This window comes from Dromaius novaehollandiae, chromosome 3 (assembly GCF_036370855.1).
Source record: "Dromaius novaehollandiae isolate bDroNov1 chromosome 3, bDroNov1.hap1, whole genome shotgun sequence".
Lineage (NCBI taxonomy): Eukaryota > Metazoa > Chordata > Aves > Casuariiformes > Dromaiidae > Dromaius > Dromaius novaehollandiae.
In genome coordinates this window covers 108690007-108712040 of record NC_088100.1, presented here as the reverse complement: position 1 = coordinate 108712040, position 22034 = coordinate 108690007, and the positions used below count along the sequence as shown (strand labels likewise).

At 39.6% G+C, this 22034-nt stretch overlaps 2 protein-coding genes across 4 annotated transcripts in view; one reads left to right on the top strand and one right to left on the bottom strand.

Moving 5' to 3' along the window:
* Window positions 1-2913, bottom strand: part of ASB3 (ankyrin repeat and SOCS box containing 3) — a 58253-nt gene extending 55340 nt beyond the window's left edge. For all 3 annotated transcript variants that reach the window (XM_064509759.1, XM_064509763.1, XM_064509762.1), the window contains exon 1: window positions 2830-2913. The gene's annotated coding sequence lies outside the window, so the exon portion shown is untranslated. The remainder of the gene's footprint in view (window positions 1-2829) is intronic.
* Window positions 2914-3019: 106 nt separating this feature from the next.
* ERLEC1 (endoplasmic reticulum lectin 1) lies at window positions 3020-20302 on the top strand. Its single transcript, XM_064509764.1, has 14 exons — window positions 3020-3204; window positions 4926-5030; window positions 6290-6370; window positions 7279-7356; window positions 7493-7556; window positions 9512-9552; window positions 12145-12368; window positions 14901-15030; window positions 15468-15629; window positions 16948-17007; window positions 18336-18460; window positions 18890-18967; window positions 19173-19248; window positions 20005-20302. Exons 1-14 carry the CDS (start codon window positions 3043-3045, stop codon window positions 20074-20076), a joined length of 1458 nt encoding a protein of 485 aa, XP_064365834.1. The 5' UTR covers window positions 3020-3042; the 3' UTR covers window positions 20077-20302.
* Window positions 20303-22034: the final 1732 nt, after the last annotated feature.

Below are 22034 nucleotides of genomic sequence, written 5' to 3'. Positions count from 1 at the left end.
TTTATCATCCAGTCAAAGAATCAAAGTCTTTCTGCAATTCTTCACAGTCAAATTTAGTATCCTAATGCTTATAACTTAGTATCATTTGTAGTCTTTTTCAATTCACTACATACATAAGAAAAACACTAGCTCCAGTACAAATCCCTATATAGTATGCTACTAGTGAACATACTGCAGCATGGAAGCTCACTTCTCACAGGCCACCTTTGCCTCTGAGAAGGGCAAGCTACACTAGGCTGTGGTGCTAAGTATATAAATGTGCCGGCTGTATCCTGTGAAATACATATTTCTACCAAATAAATTTGCAAAAACTATTTCATTTTACTAGAACTATACAATTCTCAAAAATGTGTTATACTTTTAGATCTAAGGAGGAATGAACAACAGCTGTCTTCACAATACAAAAGAGACATGCTCAAAAAAAAATTTAAATACATAAAAGCACACTGAAAGTACATACGTCAAGGCCTAGAGCAAGCAGCCCTTCTGCTGCTGCCCTCCCGCCTACCCTGGAATTCACCTCCCTGCACTCAAGGCCAGCTCTCTGATAAGAGAGGGCGGCTTGGAGCTCCATAAGAAAAAGCTGGAAGACGCCTCAGAGGTTTCTCCCAAACAGCTCCACTAAGCCTCGGCAGGCTCCCCCTGCCTTTCACTCAAAAGTGATCTTTAAATTGAAGTTCCCACCCATAGCCCTTCTTGAACTGCAGAGCAGTGCAGCCGTGCCTGTGTCTGGACACATAGCCTGCGGATCTGCACCTCCAACCTGCAGACCCGACTTCCCGGCTTGACCTAGAACCTGCCTGATTGCCATGGACTTCCCTGGTGATCCCAAAGACCCACCCTTGGCTGATCCGGACTACCATTCCCAGGGCGGCCCCTGCTTACTTCCCTCAGGCACTGTGGGACAGGGCCACTGCCTCAGCCAGCCTTGCTATCACGCCCAGCTCCTAGCTCCCCATCCCCCATGGAGCAGCCAGCCCTGCTGCTCCCAACAACCCCAACAGTTACTAATTATTGTATTTTTTTCAGGGAAATATTCTTCTCTTACCTGTAACCTTTAAGTATATTTATTCTGTTACAGTACTTCTACAGTCCTCATTGAAAAACAAAATCAGCTCCTAGTAGGTAGATGTATTTACTTACACTAACACAAATTACACATCAACTTTACAAATTGTTTCTCAAGTGTAAAACAAAGTTTTGAGAATAAGACCTGTTAGTTTTTCCATCAACCTGTATTATTAACACTGAATAAAACTATATTGTACAAAAAAAAAATTCTGAGCTCTTGGTATTTTAGATTTTTCAAAAAAAAAGTTACAGATAGATCAGGGCTTAAAAACATCCCAACTTTTCTAGCGATTGCATAAGTGAATCACAACAGACAGTCCCTACCTGCTTTGTCATTGCTTAATCTTCACCAATCGAAGCATTTCAAGAGTCACAAGTAAGCCCTCTATTTATTAGAAGTAAGCACTCTATAAAAGCACAGCAGAATAAGCATTAGATAGCACTGCAGCTATTTACATTAAAGCATTTGTTTCATAAAGATTTATTTGAAAAGGAAAAAAAAAAAACTACGTGCACAAGGAATTGGAAGGATATATATTCCTCACAGGCTTGGCAAAACTAAACAGAACAACCACACACAAAAAAAAAAAAACCCCACAGACAGAACACCAAACAGAGCAGAATAAGACAGAACAGAGCAGACAGACCAGACAACTACAAAAGTAGATATCAGTCACTACTATTATCTACAAGTAGTAAGGGAAAAAAAAAAACCCTCAAAACAGATGCTTGATTTTTTCCTTTTATGAACTAGCATATAAATTGATAAAATTTCAAGGGCAGAAGGTCTCTAGAAATATGTCTGGATTTTAATCACAGCTTCTAACAAGCCCAGGTAAGCAGCAACCTCAGCATCACAGCAGGGTCAATCAGCCACACAGACCTTCGTGGTACTTTGTTTCTAGTATTCATTTGTTGGAAAACAGCTTAAATATTTCTATACTAAAATGCCAATTTCCTCTCTCCAGCGACCCTGATTTCACTACAAATACAAAGTTGCAACACCAGTACAAAAGCACACATAACCAGGTTATAAGTCTAAGACAAACTTAGTTTTCCAGAAATTCTCTCTCCCTTTGACAGCTTTTTATTCCGAGCCTGATGAAAGTACTCATTTCCATAAAACCTGCCAAGTTCGTCTACAGGCAGAGTTGCAGTGCCTTTACCAGAAGGCAGCTTTCAGATTAGCCCGGCACAGACTAGGCACAAAGTCACACGCCGAGAAGCGCCACCCCGTTGCGTACACCTTTACTTCAGGCCCAGGTTGCAGCAGCTGCAAGCCAGGACAGGGCAAGGCCCCGGGCGGGGGAGCTGCCGTTACCGCCGGCCCCATAGCCACGCACACCGGCGGCTCCAAATCCCCGGTCCGGAACCGCGGAAATGCCGCAGCGACACGCCCGGCCCGGGCGCGAAGAGACCGCAGGGAAGGAGGGAAGTGCCCACCCGCACAGCGCCCCGGGCCGGGCGACACGGCAGGAGGAGGGCCCGCGGCGGCAGCACCGGCGGCAGCGCCGCCCTCAGCGAAGCCCCACAGCGGCAGGGCCGGGCCCCACCGCACCGCCCCTGCTGGGCTGGCCCGGGCCGAGCCGAGCCTCCCTCACCGCCCGCCCCTCCACGGCACCGGGCACAGCCGCTCCCGCCGCCAGAGCAGGGAGGCGGGCGCGAAAAGCAGCTCCGAGGCGGGGTGAGGAGAGCTCGCCACCTCCTCGGCCCACAACGGCACCACAAGAGCCCCACTGGCCACGGCCGCACACTTACCGCCCGCCGCCAACAGCGCCAACGGCTCGCGGCGACTCGCGTGACCGCCCCGGATGTTGATGTGCCGCGGCCCCGCCCCGGCCGTGACGCAGCGCCCCGCCGGAAGCAGACGTGGCCGGTGGCGGGTGCCGGCGGCGGCGGCGGCGGTCCGCGGCCGGCTCGGCTCGGCTCGGCTCGGCTCGGCTCGGCTCGGCTCGGCTCGGCTCGGGCGCCATGACGGGGCGGCGGCGCCGCCGCGGCCCCGCCGCGCCGCTGGCGCTGCTGTGCGGGCTGCTGCTGGTGGCGGGCGCGGCGGGAGGCGGCGGGCGCGCCGTGCCGCAGCTCAGCGACGACATTCCCTTCAGGGTGAACTGGCCCGGCACCGAGCTCAGCCTGGTGGGTGCCGCGCCGCTAACGGCCGCCGCCAACGGCCGCGGGCGGCGGGGGGCAGCGCGCGGCCCCCTCCTGCACTTTTTCGGGTCCCCCCCCCCCCACCCGGACCCTCCGCCCGGGCCGGAGCGGCGAGGCTGAGCCTCACTCAGCGCGGGAGGTGCCCTGCACCGCTAAAGGGCTTTTTTGCCCTTTTTTCGGTCGGCGAAGCATGCTGCTTGTGTTCGGAAAATCCGCAGGAAGCGTCCTGCTTGAGCAGGAGCTGTCAGCGATTGTATAGATCGTTTTAAAATCATCTGTAACACTTCAAACGTGTTTTTTTGTAATGTAATTTCAAGATGATGGACTAGTCTGAGCTGTTAATAGTTTCTTCTATTCTGATGTTGACAGTATTAGCTGGAGCACTGGTCACAAGCACTCGGAATAATACTTGCCTTAAAATAATCTTGACAGGAGTATCCAGATTGTGAATTTGGACGTGGCATTTATCAATATACACGTAGCAATCTTTGCTTTAAAAATCTTACCTTTGTCTACTAGTGTGAAGGTATCTTTCTAAAGTCCCTCTTTACTAGATGCTGCTTTTACCAAAATATCCTCCTTTGCTGAAGGAGTTGGCAGTCTTTAACTGTTAAAGGACAACTAGACACCAATAGTTAAGTTCATACGCTGCTGCTATTATCCATCTCCAGAGGCCATAAATACGGTCATGCTTTGTGCCTATTTTTAAAAGCCCCTTGTGACAAAAAGGATATTTCAGTTTTGGGTGTTCTTGGCATAGCCATGCTAAGCTGTGTTTAAAAGATTGCCATACATTTTTATTTGTGGTGACAAGCTCTACATGAGCCCACATGGGTTTTTTGTCAGCTGTCTTGGTGCTTTGCAAAGAAACACATTTGTACTGCTGTAGTTCCTATGGCTTTGTCAGTACTGTGAGAAAATGAACCTGATAAAATCTCTCACTGAACAACGCTTTTAGTGTAAACTGTATTTTATAGTTACAGAATCTTGTGAGTGACCAAGTGAGAAAGAATCCACAGAGTCAAAGCTGAAGTTTAGCTCACAGTCTGAGTTTGCTGGATTTGTACCTGGGAAAATCCCAGGCAAATGTGATCGGAAAGTCAACATAATAAAAGCTGGTCGCTAAATGTAGTGGATATAAGGGGGTGGTTCGTCTTCTAATCAAGCTGCTTCATAGCTAGACTCATAGGAAACAATTTATCTAAAAGCACATAAAATCAACATTCTTTTTTTTTTAATTAAGTAGTATTTTACTTGGAGATACCGTCTGTGGTTCTACTGTATTACACAAAGTGAGATACTGTCATTTTCCTCAAGATCCTACTTCCTGCATAGAAAACAGGCAACATGTGAAAGAAGAGCAAGTTCTACACGATTGTTGGAAATCTTGGATTTCTTTGGGGGCAGAATTGGAAATACATAAACAGGAGTAAGAGAATGAGTGTAGAGGAGAGCAGGAATATGGTTAGAAGTAGAAGGGTTGAAACAAAGAAGGAAGAAAGCCAAGCAAGCAAATATTAGCAAAGTGCTTCAAGTTTAAATACCGAAACTTATTTTTTTTTATGTAATTAAAACACAGGAAGTATTCTGGACCACCTGCCCCATCAGTCAGAATTAACTTTACGATTCATGCATTCAGGATTATTTTTAACAAATATCATTTAAAAAAGAACCCTGACTAATTCATAGGCTGTTTGTTTTCTTAGCCTACAACTGGTGTTCTGTACAAAGAGGATAACTACATCATCATGACCACTGTGGATAAAGAAAAATATAAATGTATACTTCCGCTGATATCCAGTGGCAATGAGGTAAGTTCGGTAGACTTTTTTCATAATTATAAGCTGTAGATAAGTCTCTACAGCTTCTTTTAAGTTATGTTTTTTTTCAAAATAATAAATAATCTTCCTATAAAAGGAAAATCATCTACAGAATGATTAACATTTTCACAGTTTATAATAGATGCATTCATTTTGTATTAGATCCTAGCACTAAACAAAGTGTAGCCCCTCTGAATAGTCTTGAAATCTTCATTTGGTAACAAATGGTTGCTCAGATATTCTGTTAATTGATAGGTTTGTCAGTCTCTGTCATGAGTTTTACTTCTGGAACTTCAGCAAAGATCAGCCCTGATTGGAAATTTCTCGTATTTTAAGTAGCATTGTCAAATTCTACGCCAGTAAACAGCTAAAAAGGTTGTTAATATTGCTATCGTAATCGCTGTATCTGAATGCCTCCCGGTAGTGCATTTGGTAGTATTGCCACCACCAGTCATGAAAGTTTCCCCCTCATCTTCTCCCAAATTAGAAAGCTGAATGTACAATGCAGGGTTTGAATTTTAAAACATACAAATACTTTTGTTGATACAGGCGAAAGTAGATTGAGGAGGTCCATCTTTCTTTGGAAATTGGTGAGGTTGATCATTGGTCTTCAGTCTCTACAATGGTTCTTGTTTTTACACCATGCAAAAGCTCGCACAGACAAGCTGTACCCCTATGGCAGGGACCTCCATTTTGACATAGCCTTCATCCTTTAGGTGACTGACAGTACTGAGTACTTCAACATAGTTGAGAAATCTTTAGTTCTGAAGAACTTTGCAGTGCATATTTTTCAATAACGTATATTTGTAGAGTAAAAAACATGCAGAAATAAGCTTCCACAATATTATGTATGCCTTTCTGATCTACTTTTTTTAATTCAATAAAAGCTGTATGACATTCGAATTGTACCGCATGAATACATCAATACCGATTAACAAAAGATTTTTTGATAGTTTTCCTATTCACGCCACAAGCTGCCACTCTTGACATGAGCAAGTTGAGAGCTACTACTCTTTTGCAATATGTGCATGTCTTAAAACCACAGAATTTTTCTGCTTTAACTCTGATTTGTGACTTTTATTTGTCCCTTCTTACTGAACGAAATTATCTTTTCTCCTGATCACAACCCAGTTCCTTCATGACAGGAATTAATGAGCTTTTATGTCTTTAATTTTGCAATAAGGTTTTTTAATTGTTTCAAGACCAGACTGCCTTTAATTTTAATGAATTGAAATATCCTTTTATTCTAGGAAGAAGAGAAGGATTACAAAGGTCCTACTCCAAGAGAATTGTTGGAACCTCTTTTTAAGCAAAGTAGCTGTTCATATAGAGTATGTTATTTCTACACTGATAACTTGCATGTTAATCACAAGTTTACAACCGAGCCCATTTTAAGATTCAAGGTTCAGCATAGTTGTAAACTGCGTGGATAAAGGTAGTTCAGGTAGTAACTCAATCCAAAATAAATTCTCTACATCTTGATGACTATATCTTAATATTACTGTAAAAAGTCTAAATAATTGAAGATATCGGGATTCAAATAAACAGGGTGACCATAGTAACAATTTATAAATGGAGATTTAAAATGTTTACTTCCAGGAGTCAAGCCCTAATATGTCACAGTCTGTAAAGAAAGGCATTCCTCAGAAAACATTAGAAGATCAAAAAATATATTCTTCTAGATACTCTAAAAGTTTTCCAATGTTTCACCAAGTATCATCACTATTTAAAAATTCACTTCTTGTATTCTGAGAACAAACCTAATACCAAACAAGTGGGCATTGAGAAGCAGAGAAAGTGAAAATGTGCAACTGTTACACAAATCACAGAACCTTCAGATCCCACAGAAGTCCTTGAGGAGGGGAGAGTGGGTCAAGCCCAACTGGTAAGCATCTCATATCTGCAGCAGAGACCAAAAATAGTCTGTGCTGACTCACTACAGCTTATCCCCAGTGGTAAAGAGTGAATTAGCTCCAACACATCTTTCTTCAGGGTTTTTTTTATTGTGTTATGTCTGTGCAGAAGTGAAGGCAACTGACTTTTATGTTTATTTGGAACCTGCTGAGACCATTTGCTGTGCTACTACTTGTGAGGGTGATTTCACCCACCTGCTTGGGCCAGATTTTCTTAGTGCAAAGGTCAAAAGTTTTGGGGAAAATGTCATCTTCTGGTAGTGTATGTAAACAGAAAATGATTTTTTTTCCTTTCCCCCCCTCCCTCCCACCCGTTTTTCTTAAAGATTGAATCTTATTGGACTTACGAAGTCTGCCATGGAAAACATATCCGTCAATATCATGAGGAGAAAGAAACTGGTCAGGTAGGTTTCTTACAATTTAATAGTCTCAGTTCCCTTTTGGCTGCCATATACCTTAACTTCTCAAAAAGATTTGAAATCATATGCACTTGAAAATGTATGGAAAATAGTAACCAAAAAACGTTCTTTTTTATTGTAGAAAATAAACATCCAAGAATACTATCTTGGGAATACGATGATAAAGAACTCGTTGTCAGAAGCAGGTTTGTCTTAGTTTATTTCATTTTGTTGATGCTAATGAATTCTTTTGGTTTTAATTGTTACATTCTGAGAATGTGCTGGAACTTCTGTAGAAAACTATTTCCAGTCTGAAAGGATAGTAGAATTCTGTGGATTACTCTTTCTTCCAAAATCTGTTGTTTTCAATTAATTCCTTTTCAGTGCCTTACATCACATCCATCCTGTGAGTTTTGCCATACTATATAAAATACAATAGTTAATTAGAGTCAGGTAGAGAAAATATGTAGTATAAAAAATTGAACTGATACCTGCTTGACCTGACTGTTTCATATAATGTAGCCTGCTTCCACTCTCTTTTTGGGTGGGGGGAAGTGTCTTTCGAGCTATAAGCGGGGTGCAGAGTGTGTAGCACATGGTGGGCTCTGCTGTTCTTTAATAAAACATAGTATACAAACCAACCTTTTATAGCCTTTGCAGATGGATTTGATCCTTGGAATTGTTTGAAAGTCTTTTTAAAGTATTCTGCTGCAGATCTGCAAAAATATTGAAGTGCCTGAAGTGGAACTTCGGTGCAGTTTAGGTAGCTGAGTCCCAAGATAATTTTCTAAGCGCTTGCATTTTTGCTAGCAAATTATTGTAGGTGCTGAAATTTCTGTGTTCGTACCTGCCAGTATCTGCTTCCCTTATACAGGGCTGAGCATTTTGACGCTACCTTAGTCCAAAGAACTCTAAAAATCCACAAGCTAAGTGTCCATCATTAGATTCAATGGAAACAGCAGAAAATATATCAGCATTGAGTAGTTTTTTAAATTCTGGGCTAGTATGTAAAAAGTGGGTGCCACCATTTTCCTCCTCCTAAAAATGGTCATTTGAGTGCCTGTGTCCTAGAAAGGATTGAGAGCTATAAATCCCATGCCTTTGAATGCCTGCCTGCAGCCTTCAATTAGGTATCTTAATTCCAAACAGAAACAGAGTTTTAGAAACATCGCATTTTTTTGGCATTTCTTATTAGCGAGTTACGGTGTTTGTTTGTGCTGTTACTAATCCTGTGCAGATGTGCATAATTTTCCCTAGATGCTGCTGTACAGAAAACAGATGTCTAGTTTGAGTTTATGAATTCTCTTCTTGAGGTTAGACACTAGGAAGTTACATGAGGTTAGACACTAGGAAGTTACATGTAGTGATAATTCAGATCATCATATCTGAGACTTTCAGGATGTTGGCTCTGTCCTTTCTCCTTGGGTGGCAGATATTATTCTTTCCATGCTTCCTATGCAGCAATTCACGCTACTTCTCTTAAAAATTAAAGTAGATTGTGAGATGAATCCACAAGTGTGTTACAGTAAGCTTGGAACAACTCAACAGGTGACACCAAAGCAGAGTTGCCTTTCTCTCATATGATCCTGAACAGAGTCCAGACTATCTCCTGAAGCAGTTCAGAATGCTAAGGATAGCTTTAACCTGTGCCAACCTGTAGCTCCCCTTGTACTGATACTTACTCTCATGATCATTAGTGTGCCACGCACTCTGGCCTAACTTCTTCCTCCAGCTAGTATATCTGCTGAAACTAGTGGGTGGGCTGAAATACTCGCCTACTGTTTACTGTCCCAGTCTGTAATTCATTCACTTTGAAAGGAATAGTCAGCTGGCCCTCAGAGAACAGCAGTAATGACATATTATTCTGGCCTGTATGACCTTATTGTTGTGCTAGGGCTGAATTTGGCCTGTCTGACAAACTCGTAAAATTGTTTCAAGAAGATGCTAACTCATATTTTGTTCTGTTTGCTCTGAATCCCAGATCACTGGGTTTTTTTCCTTTCTTTCCTCTTTTGCACCTGCACGTTGGTGAAATTGATTCTGACAGTTTATACACAACATACTAGCAAATACACAAAACATAAACTTCTCTTTGTATATAATTTCATTTTATTTCAAGTTCACAGACGTTATGCTTACCTCATTCTTAATTATTCCCTAGATCAAGAAGAAAAGGAAAATCCAAAAGAGAGTGCAAAAGAGGCAAGTGAAAAACATCTATTTTAATTTTTGCCATCAGTAGTGGAGGCAATTTAAATACGATGAGGTTATATAATTAGTGCCCTACTAAAATAAGTATCAAAAAATGAAACTGCTTTCCTAAGCTGCACTCTTCTCACTTTTGATTATCGGTCCCATCTCAAAAAGCTTATTTGGTCTGTTTCATCGAGTTTCTTGCCCTTCCAGTTATTGGATGTCAAGAGTTACTCAAATCTTAAACTTAGATATGAATTACTCTTCCGCTATGAAGACAGTACACACACAAACACAAAGTCACATTATGGCCTAGCAGCAGTCATTTTTCTAGCTACATCAGAGATCCCTATTCCTTTAATGGTAGCTCCATGCATTTTGGGTAAGAAGAAACACATAAACTCTTACAGCACTAGTCTTGCTAAATCCTTAGCAGATCTATCGCCTGACTTGATGACCATCCCATGAAATTCTGTACTTCCCTTCTCTGTTAGAGAGCTTTTCTATTTGATTAGGCCCCAAAACTCAATTCTGAGTTACTTTACTGTATAGTGAAACAGCCTAAGTATCTGAAGGATTTTGGAGTTCAGAATTAGCAATAGCAAATCTGACCTGTGGAAAGACATGCGCCTACCTTATTTCCAGTTATATTTCATGTTAATTGCTGAGATCAAATTTTGTCTACACGTTCCTTGTGGTACCAATTTACATAGCAGAGAGTGGTTCCTCTTTTGCAGCGGATCTCGGAAAATAGATGTTCTTGGTATGCATTATGGAGGTAGTTGGGGAAGCAGACCCAATCAGAACGTGGCCCATTTCAGGAGATACAGCAGTTAGGCCTGTTTAAAGTTGAAGAAAACTAGATTCTTTGTAGCCCAATTTTTTTTTCATTTCAGAAGAAGTTAAATCTTTTGCTAACTTTTTCAGCAGTATTTATGATGTACATAGACTGATTGGCTTCAGTCAACAAAGAATTTAGATTTGCAATTTTAGTGGAATCTATAGTCATGAAAGGGAGAGGGCAGACAACACAAGAGGGAGGTGCTTAAAGTAACCAAAAAGAACCACTGAGGCTAAAGTTTTATCTTAAATCCTGTGTAGGTGCCTTTCAGTTGGGTGCAGACAACAGTTGTCTCCCTTTGGGTATCTTTAACAGTGACCTTCAATGAGATGCTTAGACAGTCTTTCAGTATTTAAGGAAAGATTGGTTGTTTCATTCAAAAGGGAAGGGAGGGCACTGGTACCCCTTTTACCAGCTATTTTGTACACAATCAGAATGTATGTTCAGTTCCCAGCTTCAACTGAATATTCAAGTGTAGAGTGGAGGAGTGGCTAGAAGCAAAGGAGTGCCTAAACAATTAAGCTACTGTCATGTTCATTCTTTTGCCTCATATCGAATATTGTATCATTCATTCATGATGGAACAGTTTCAGTAGGAAAGAGACAGTGGCCTATGACAGGATTAACATGTGCTTCAGTAACTGAAGCAGGCAAGATATAAAAGGGTCCCAAGTCTCTTGGGTTAGTATCATGACCATGGAAGGCACCATCACCATTTAGCACAGAGCCTGAATTCTTGTGCACTGAGAATATTCATTAGCTCGAGCAACATAGGTAGAGAAAGGTCTGTTTTGTGGATTCCGACATGGCTTTTGCATAAGCAGAACTTCGGTACCTAAGAACTTTAGCTGTATTCAGGATAGGAACCAGGAGAGGGGGCTTTGATCAGTTTGAGGAATGAATCTCCCAAAGCAGAAGTTGGACAAAACTTGAACATGTAAGTCCATTTATGACTCTAGCTTCTAGTGCCCTTAAAATTCTGTCTGGACAAAAATTAAATGACATATGACTCTGCACCACTAATTACTGTATTCACAAGCCATTAAATGAGACTTGCTAAGTTCCTATTGGAAAAGCATTTTTTAAATATGAAGGAACAAGTCTGAAGAGATCTTACTTAAAGTGTATACAAAATGGAGGAAAGGGGACTTAAGGTTTTTACCTGGACTTTGTAAAGTACCTTTACGTTAAAAAGCTTTTTAAAATAAAGTATTTTAGATGAATGTTTCAAACCTTATAAAGTGGGATTTACTTTGTATGTATTGTTAACTCTGTGTTAGACAAGGTAACAGATGGCTGGGATACTCTGAATAAGGGAAAATGCAGAATATGTATGTTAAGGGGTGTAGTGCAGATATCTGGATGGCTTTGGATGGTGCCACGGTCTTTGTGATCTGGTCCCGCACTGAAGGTAATGTGCTTGGTCAGACCTAAGCTGAGCCTGGCAGAGCTACTCACATGTCTCTGCCTCCTAGGCTACAGGGTTTACATAGCAGGGCTTGGTGCTCTAACAGAACATTGCACTCAGCTGGTAAGATTTGTTAGAACTGAAACATCAGGCAACCTATGCAGAGACTCCAGGTGCTTTTGCAATCGGATGTGGCTGGGCTTTGTAGTCAAACCTTGGGTAGCTTGGTGCATTTGTGCAGTGCTGTGCTGGAGGTAATAAACCAGAACCTGTTTGGTTGCAGCAACACCTCCACTTCAGAAGAGGCAAAGGAATTTTATTGTGATTCTTAACTTTTACTTTCTTTCACCTAGATACCTACAAAAAATATAGAAGGGCAGATGACCCCATACTATCCTGTAGAAATGGGAAACGGCACACCTTGTAGCTTGAGACAAAACCTACCCAGATCAAGTACAGTGATGTACATCTGTCATCCAGAAGCTAAACATGAGATTCTTTCAGTAGCAGAAGTTACAACTTGTGAATATGAAGTGGTTATACTGACACCTCTGTTGTGCAACCATCCTAAATACAGGTACGGTACCCAAATTTTGGCTAACATTATAGCTCCAAATTCTCATCAACTTCTGTGTGTGCATGTGTTTATACAAGTCTTATGTCCAGCTGTGGTTTCTTGTACAAAACTTTCTAGACATTTCCTGTGACACTTGCAGGTTACTTCGGTTGGCAAGTGCAGTTTTGTCACCTCTTGCAGTTTTCATTTTAAGTTGCACAATATTTGCATTTCATAAGTCTCTGTTGATTGATCCTACATAAGAAGCACAGCTATTATTTTATTTTCAAAAGGTAAGTTTCTAGCCTTGTGATTCCAGAGGAACACAAAGCAGAGCCTGAAGGCTGAGAAAGCCACAGACAGACAAAGAACACCCAGTCTCTTATGTATTTTATGATTTCAAGGTCTTAGGGATGTTTTTCATGGTATTCAAATACTGCAAATTGCACGTGTGCAATACATGTGTGCATAGACTTCAACTTCTCTATTGAATTTCAGAAAACAAAAGTACAGACTTCAATGATAATCTTACTAGCATTTATTTTAGCAGCACTCCCACTTTAAGGAGCTCCCATCTGTCCCTGTCCTGCCTCATTGCCTTGCCTTCAGCTGCATATGAAGTCACTTCCATATAAAGAACTCATAATTTCACTGTTATTTTCCAAAAAATCAAGTTTGGGATTCTTTTTCTCCTGACTGAATTGTAAAATGTGTCTAAGTGATATTAGTCTTAACAGTAGAGATTCTTTGCCTTTCAAGGGGTGTAAACAGAATAGCGAAGGAAGTGCACGACATACAAATGAAATGGAAAATAACAGACAGGAGTTCTGAACTGCCCATACACACCAACCTCTGAACGATTGAATATTTAATCTAGGTGTTCTGAAATAGGCATCAAGCCTGTAAGATAAAATCCTTGATCATGCATTTTGTAAACACTTGGCAGTTGTACCAGTTACAACTTTGCTTACGTAACTAGATCTATTAGTTCTATGTTATCTGTTGTGCTTATTTATTGCACTGTTATTTGTATATTATATATTGTGTGTCTTCTAAGCCTCTGTATGCTTACAGAGTCAAAAAGGTAGACAGGCATTTTTTTTTATCTGATTAAAAAAGAGATCTTGAGCTCCTGCCTCTTCCCCCCAAAGGAAGGTGTGGAAGGCTTTCTGGACGCTAGCAAGAAGTACTTAAACTAAACATATAAGATCTTTATTTTTCCACATATGTCTTCCTAGTAAATAAAGGGTGGAGATAGTGGGCTTGAAATGCTGCTCAGTGTCAGCAGACATTCAAACGAACAAAAAGCTTCATTTTAAGTTAAGCACGCTTTTCCTGTCGTGTGTTGTTGTTCGCTGAAACAGCACTTAGTGGTATTGTAGGCACCAACCCTTTTCCTCTAAACCCATTATCTTACCCAATAATGCAGTTACATTAGCTTCGCAAGAGCATATCCATTAGTTCTCTCTGTCATTTTCATTTGGGTACAATTTGACTTTCTTTAAGATGGTGGGAATTGGGGGCAGGGAGGAAGGCAGTGAAGAGTAGTATTTATTTTCCTGCTGTAACTGGTAGTCTTCAATAATATTATTTAAGCAAAATTCAAGACCAAGCTTTTCAGTACAGAACTTGTTGATCTAGTATTTTCAGATTATTTTAAACATAGTGGTTATTATTACACAGCTACTGCTGTGTATCACAGACTGTTCCTAGGAGGATGTCACAAAAAGCTGTCTTGCTTCTAAAGCAGTATTTGCATGTTTATTTTGTAAATATGTTTCATCAAAATGACACCTTTGAATGAGATGGGCAGTGAAAACTAAGCAAGTTCATCATTTGTCAGTAGGATTTTAATGTTCACCTTTGAGTATTTTCTGTTAAGGCTTTTTTGGCGTTTTAATGAGGCCTTCACTTGTGTAAAATAAAGAGAAAGCTATGCTACTCTGATTCATCTTACAGTTATTTCTTTCCTAAGGTGAGCTGCTTTTTGCAGACATAGCTAATGAAAAGACTGGGCAGTGATAAAGGAGGAGGAGTATATGAAAAGCCTTACATAGCAGATTGCGTAAGCATGTATTATTTTAATTATATAGAAACTGTATCTGTAAAGTTTAACCTTTGGAGTTTCCTAACCTCTGAAGGTTTTTTCAGTGTCTTGACGCAGCATTCCCAATACATGTACCATGCAGTTTGCCCTTTCATACTCAGCTTTTTCCTTTTGAAAAAGACTGGTTAGATTGAGTTGACCAGTTGTCTGCCAGCATAATAGACTACACTAGGCAAAAAAGTATTTGCATCATTTGTAATTATTATGACAACAGCGTTGTCTTGACTAACATGGTGCAAGTACAAGAAAAAAAATAGACACAACTCAGCCCAATGGAAATTTGTACTAACTGTAATAAAAAATCAGGTCTTTGCTCCAAAATATAAGTTTTTAGCAGAGGTTTCTGAGATGCTGAACAGGACTGAGAGTGTGCTGGCATACCTGTATGTACAGTGATAATAAATTTGAAAGAATATAAGTGATATATCCATAACTCGTTTGGACAGGTTCAGGGCTTCTCCTGTGAACGACATCTTTTGCCAGTCACTACCAGGATCCCCGCTTAAACCCCATAACCTGGAACAGCTGGAGAAACAGCAAGAAATGATGAAGATGCCTTTTAGAAGGGTTAAGGAGGTAGGATTTCTTTAATTTTAAATATGAGAGTAATTTTAAATACTATTATTTTCCATGTTGTAACACATTTAACTTTGATTTCAGTGGAATTAGTTCTTCTCCCCAACTACCTAAGACCACCACAGTCTTTCAAATGGTCTTTAGTAAGATTTGTTGAAATCATCTGTAACTTAACTCATTTGGAAGAAAAATAAAGCAGTTAAGTTTGGGCTACTAGGTTAAAATTTAGCCTCCTTAGCCTACAGTTTCCTAAGTCACTAGTTTTTTGACCTTCCATGTTTTTTCAACTATGCTAAAGACTGAAAAAACAGTGACAAAATGCTTTCAGTTTTTCCCAAAACCTGCCACTAATATTAGATAACTTCTTATAGGTCATAAGATTTAGCAAGGGACATATAAAGTCTAAATGGGCATATTTATGTACACTCTAATTTCAGGAAGAAATGCATTCAACAAAAGAAGAGAAATTTTCTTCTATCCATAAGCCAGTTGCTGTTGGAAGCCATCAGCTATTAACTGTGGGAACAACCCATATCTCCAAATTGACTGATGACCAACTTATAAAGGAGTTTCTTAGTGGTTCCTACTGCTTCCATGGGGTGAGAAATAAAACTACGTACAATAAAATTGCTACTTCTTATTTGCACATACTGTTTTATGTAGTTTTAGTCTTTCATGAACTTTGATAGTTGAAATTCTTCCCTCAGCAGAGACCTACTTTGTTCCTCACAACAAAAGAGGTGTTTTTCCTTTAAAAAAAATTGCTAGTACCTTTAGCTGTAATTGAAAGTATTCTTTCAATCTAAGTTCAAGACCTACTTTTGCCCAGTCCTTGTCCTGCATACTACACTTCGTTTACATAGCTGCCTCCAAACTAGTATCTCTGTCAGTGTTGCATTGTGCTGTGCTAACAATTTACTTAGAGCCAGCTCTGGTATCTGTCGGGTCCGCATTTGTGTTTTTGTCCCCCTTGCCCACTAAATACTGTTATTCTGCTGTGTGTTTGAGGAAAAGTGTATTTGGGGCATAAACCTATGACTTTCACTGTGCTCTGAAGCATGGAAAGCTGGAGCTTAATATTTGCAAATGATATTTCTCTGACTTTCAAATACCTCGTAGTTAATTTTCGCCTGGCCATGCTGGGCAAAATACAAAGCTGAAGTAAAAGTACAGTTCCTTTACTATTTGTGGGTAACACTGGAGCTTTCACTGCACAAGCCATGTCAACTTACATGTTTTAACAGCATTATTAAGTGCATAATAATTGCCTTTCCTTGCATTGATATAGGGAGGACTTACGTACTTACAGACTTGTAAGTTTACGCTATTAAATTTACTGAAAGGTATCTTTAATCTTTCTGTTGAGATAAAACTTCCTTGAACAGACAGTGAAATGAAAGTAGAAGATAATGAGAATTGTTCTGTACTAATTTTGTTAACAAGAAGAAAAAATATGAGAAAACTCAGCAAGACACTAAGAGAGGAAGCAGTTAGGACAAAGCATTAAAAAAAGGAGATTTACTTAAGGAGACTCAGAGAACAGCCAGCAGAGAAAAGGAGTCTGAAGTTTTCACTGTCTTTGAAAGAACAAAACATTTTTTTAAAAAGATAAATTTGGGGGATACTAATAGCTTTTAAAGAATATAATCATGTGTGGCTCTTCCAAGAGCAAACTGTCCACATAAAAATTAGGTTCGCTTTGCTTAAGCTCATCTAGTCCATCTCTTGCCTATATCAGTAAGTCTAATAAGAGATTCTCTTTCAGTGCAATCCCTGAGTCAGGTATACAGTTTTCAGCTATAATACTCGGTGATTTAGGGTCAGGAGGAAAATTGGGTGTGTCTCTGTGTTTTGGGGGTTTGGGTTTTGTTTTTTTTCTTTCTTTTTTGCACTAACTGAAATTATTCCTCTCCTTAGGGTGTTGGTTGGTGGAAGTATGAATTCTGCTATGGCAAATACGTTCATCAGTATCATGAGGTATGTTTAAACAGTTTTATATTCTGCCACTAGATGGCTACAGCTTCTCTGATTGAAAGCAAAAGCCTGTCAGAGTGAGGACTTTTTTTTAAGTGGAAGCAACAGAAATATGTTTGTAAAAATAAAAAAAACAACAGAAAAAACTTCTTAAATTCTGTGTTGCTGCAAATTTTGATGTACTGTTTGATAATTAACTTTCAAAAAAAGTGATGTTGCGCTGTTTAAGTAACAGCAACAAGCAAAGATGGTCCTGAGCAAAGATATGCTTCCGCAGTGTTAGCCAACGCGTTTTGTCTTCCATGTGCAATCAGACTGAGCCATTAACTTTCCTAATTTGTTTTAGACACATGCCTTCTTTAGGGATTAGAGGAAGTCCTTGAAACTCCTCTCTGTTTGCCTCAAAACACTTTGCTTTTCTGTGGCTGGATCAGGCACAGTGCAAAAAAGCCACATTCCCTTCACTCCTCTTGTGCTGCATGGCATTCAGTTGTAAGGCAAAAGCTTGAGTTCTTTTTCAAGGTTATGCAAACCTGCAACAGAAGCTTTGCTTCCTTAAGAGGATTCATTTTAAAATGATAAAATTGCTACCTGAGCAGATTTCTTCCTTTTTGTCCCTAACATATTTGCCAAAGTAGATATCGTATCCTCCCACAAGACCTTGAGAGATAAATTCCTGTGTTTTGTTAAATAACCTTAACAAATTCAGGTTTTACTTGACAAGCTGTACAACTGTTTACCCTGTTTTTCATATTTTGACAGAGGCTTATTCTGTTCTGCAGTAATAGTTGAATCTGCATGGCTTTTGGGGGCTCTGTTTTTTGGTAAGGATCAGGCAACATCCTGGGGTTGGCAGAAGGTTAGAGAATCCATCTCAGAAAAATCTGAGAAAGTAAACATCCTTCTTTTCTTGGCTAATCCCCATCTTGGGTTTGAGAGGAGTGATGTAAGAGAAGAAATTCTCACTGTGCTACTGAAGAGTTTATGCAGGGAGATGTAGGTACCATGTCAGATAAAACATACTGATGATCAAAGCTGAAAAAAACATTTTATGCGTGTGGTTTGGGGTTTTTTTTTTTTTTTGGTCGGAATGCTTTTTTGCTCATTGAAACGTGTATCAGCTAACAGAGCCAAGGTGGCTGTTGTGAAAAAGACAGTCAAATTGAGACTCGACCCTTCATACAAGATCATTCATACTTTGTCCCAAATGCAAGAACAATATATTATTGACAGGAGAAGACTTGCTCTAAAAATGACATGCCAGTTGTCATTAAAACATCCTCACTGTTAAACTTCTGATACAAGGTAATTATCAGCTTTTCCTTTTTTAGGATAAGGAAAGTGGCAAGACATCTGTGGTTGTGGGTACCTGGAGCAAGGAGGAACACATTGAATGGTCTAGGAAGAATGCTGCTAGAACCTACTATCTCAGAGAAGATGGTACACAGACAGTTAGGTATGGTTGCAGTCACCATGGTTTCTGTTGTGGTTATCTGTTTCTGAATTGGTCCCTTACTTGCAAGGAGGGAGGAGAAGAGGAAATACTGGAGCCCACTTCTGCAGTTTGTGAATATTCATTTTACTAATAGATAAACTATCAAGAGAAGATCATATAGATTTTCCCACTAATCAACATCAAACATCAGAAAAGATAATCGAATGCTTTGGATATGATGCAAAGAAATCTTCCAACAATGAAAAATGATTTGCTTCTGTAGTAATTTAAATACAACATACTGTTTTTTTGTTCTGTATATTGGAGTTAAGCATTTGAAGAATTACAAGATATCCTATTACACAACTTAGCTGTGCGTTTAACAATTTAGTGTTTAAGAATTTAGTGTCTAATGTTTCCAAGCTTTCTCATTCCAAACTTTTGTGGCAGGATGGTGTCTCATTTCTATGGAAATGGAGATGTGTGTGACTTAACAGACAAGCCAAGGCAGGTGACTGTGAAATTGAAGTAAGTTAACCTTTTATGTAAACCTGTGTTTCATCTCTCTGCTTCATATGTCAGAGGAGAAAGCCTCTTTCTGTCTTTTTCATAAAGCTCAGAAAGCATTAACTAAGCTTCATAAAGAAATGCTATAGATATTAACAAAATCCATATTTTAGTTTTGTGCTTTTTCTAGAACAAATTGAAAAATTCCTCTTTTTCCTCTTTTCAGATGTAAGGAATCCGATTCCCCTCATGCTGTAACCATATATATGTTAGAGCCTCATTCTTGCCAGTACATTCTTGGGGTATGTAAACACACACTTGAATTCACTAACATCAGGTGTCGCCTAGTAGAGCATGTCTTAAGGTGCATGGTCAACATTACATGGAAAGTGTGTGATCAGTTTTGACTTTAGCCTTTACTTGTATCAGCCAAAGAATAAAAACAAAGTTTTTTATTTGACAAGAGAAAGAGATTTTTCTACTGAAGTGAGAGCCTTTATAGCTACCATTTCTGGCAGGGCTCGTAATGCAAACCACCCCTGACAAGGGAACATAAAGGCAACAGATGAAGACGTGGTTTTTTTCAAATGTACTGAAGAATGTTAACATTACTTGCTATTGTTAAAATCTTACTAAGCTGCTGTTTTGTGTCACTTCTGTGTTCCTTAGACCTGCTATTTCTTTCATCTATTTTTTTAAATTTAAAATCATCCCTTCTAGTGACTCTTCACAAAAGATTCTTGTCATATACTTCAATCCTAATACATAGCTGCTAAACAAATACTGCTTTTTGTTCAGTTGCATTTGCTTAGAGAAAGGAGGGTTATTATTAGTTACATTGCTAATATGCTAGGGTTATTATTAATTACATTGCTAATATGCTATAGAGTCAGTACCTAGAAGTAAAAAGCATAAGTTAACAGTTTTACAAAGTGATGCTCAAGAACTCTGCATGTTGCAATCTATTGGAATAAATCTCTTGTAAATCTCTGTTGCAATCTCTTGTAAAAGTTTGTCAGTAATTTTAGTTTTTAACATTTTGATATTTTATGTTCAAGGTGGAGTCTCCAGTCATCTGTAAAATTTTGGATACAGCAGATGAATATGGGCTCCTTTCAGTGCCCAGCTAAAGAACAGTAAAGTCTGTGAAGAAAGCCATACCTGTCAACAACCCAGCTGCCATCTTCCATATTAGCATCATCTTTGTGAGACGACAAAGGCAAACCGAAGTTTTCAGCCAACCAACCTCACCAGCAGAATTCTATAAGATGGGGGACTCATGAACCACTTTGTGTATAACTATGTGTATATAAGAGGTTATCGATAAACTTTTAACAATTAAAATCTTGTCTTGCACTTCCTGTTTGACTTGTGTATGAGAAGTTCTGAAATCATCATCATCATCATCAAGGTATAAATTATCACTTTAAAAAGGCAAATAAACAAGGCCCAGCTTCAAGTGAGGAGTTCAACTGCCAACAGTTAGAATGGAAGAGGGAAAACACTTTCTGCTGAAGAGCCTTCAGTGGCTGCTAAAACACTAATAATTGTTCAAACACTGTGTCCGTTTGACCATTTTGAACTGTATTTATATTGCAGTCCTTCCTCCTGTTACCTTGCCTTTCCCCCACTCAACTGTTATCCCTTCTTCCATCCCAGACTGCCTTCCAGGACCTGTTTTTTGTTATTTTGCTGAACATCAGTCAGTCATTTGCTTTTTTGCATCAGAGGAAGCTCAGGTATAATATTAGTGATCTATAATCTTAACATTTCTGTGTCAGTACGAGGGCCAGCTGGGCCTCCTGACTTCACTAAACATTTCTTTGTTCAGTGGCGGGTGTTATGCAAGTGTCTGAGTTGTTTCTTTTTCAGTGACAAAAACTCAGTATACCCACCTCTCCTCTAATTGGACAACACTAGAATAGAGGTCTGTTTTTTTCTAACATGTCTACCTTACAAATAAGATTTCTGGTATATGCACATGCTGGTAATACACGTTTTTTTACACATTCCTAGATGTAAGCTGAAGGACTGGATATTTGAAATATCATGTAACTACAGTATTTGAGGTGCATTTCTGTTATACTTTTAAAACAGCAATTTTCAAAGGGGAGGAAAAAATTGAACTACTGGTTTAGGGCCAATATGCCCTCAAAGATTTCCTTCCCAAGGGAGAACAGTGGAGGCCTGGCAGAAGATCACTTTAGTGTCTGTACCAGGTGCCATATTGATCACTTGTTTTGTGATGTTTCAGTGTTAGTACATATGCTCCCCCTTCCAACCTACCTGGTCCAGTTCATCGAAATCAGACACAGACCACCTCAGGACAAGACAAGATTACCTGTGTGTCCTTTAAGTTCATGTGTCCCATACTAATTATGCATTGGAAAAAGAAATACCAGGTTTTCACTGAGGAAGAACTTACCAAGTACTTTCATATACCTTCCCTTGTATTATCATCATCATGATAATGTACGTAGATCATGTAGTTCCATCATCATGAGCCTAGCAACTTTGTGTGATGATTCATGTGCTGGAGTGGGAAAAATCTGGGCAATGTTTCAGCATGTAGCAACTGTGTGTGTGTTCAGTGTCTTGATAAGTACTACTTGTTTGTAAGGCAGCTACGTTTCCTCTTTTCTAGAGCTGTTGTGCAAGGTGTAGGAGTCTCATGACTGATGTCAAACAGAAATTTACCAACTATTTGACATATGACTAGTTGAATGCTACCCATAATACCAACTTAAACTGCCAGACTGCTGAAACATGAGAACTAATTTTACTATATCCTGTACAGTAGAAAAAAAGCATCAGCAAGATGATATGACATTTAAATTCTGACTCATTGTTCCTGATCATATCCGTATCTTAATGGTCTAGTGATGGGACAAAGACAAGTAGGAGAGGAGGAGAGCATCTTCTACCCAGATTTTTTTTTTTTTCCCCTCAATCCTCTTGAAGTTTTGGGAAAATGTGCAAGAAGTTGCTTAAATTTTAATCCTATGTTTTAGCCAGCAGCTTTTAGAAAAGACAAGACATTAAAAGGAGTGGTCTCCTGAATCTACACATCTAACTTAGTTTCCCTAAA

Excerpts from the sequence above, each read along its gene's own strand:
- ERLEC1 (XM_064509764.1), top strand. The coding sequence starts at position 3,043 with ATGACGGGGCGGCGGCGCCGCCGCGGCCCCGCCGCGCCGCTGGCGCTG. Across the intron at positions 3,205-4,925 it reads CCGGCACCGAGCTCAGCCTG|CCTACAACTGGTGTTCTGTA; the intron begins GTGGGTGCCGCG and ends TTGTTTTCTTAG. Across the intron at positions 7,557-9,511 it reads GAACTCGTTGTCAGAAGCAG|ATCAAGAAGAAAAGGAAAAT; the intron begins GTTTGTCTTAGT and ends ATTATTCCCTAG.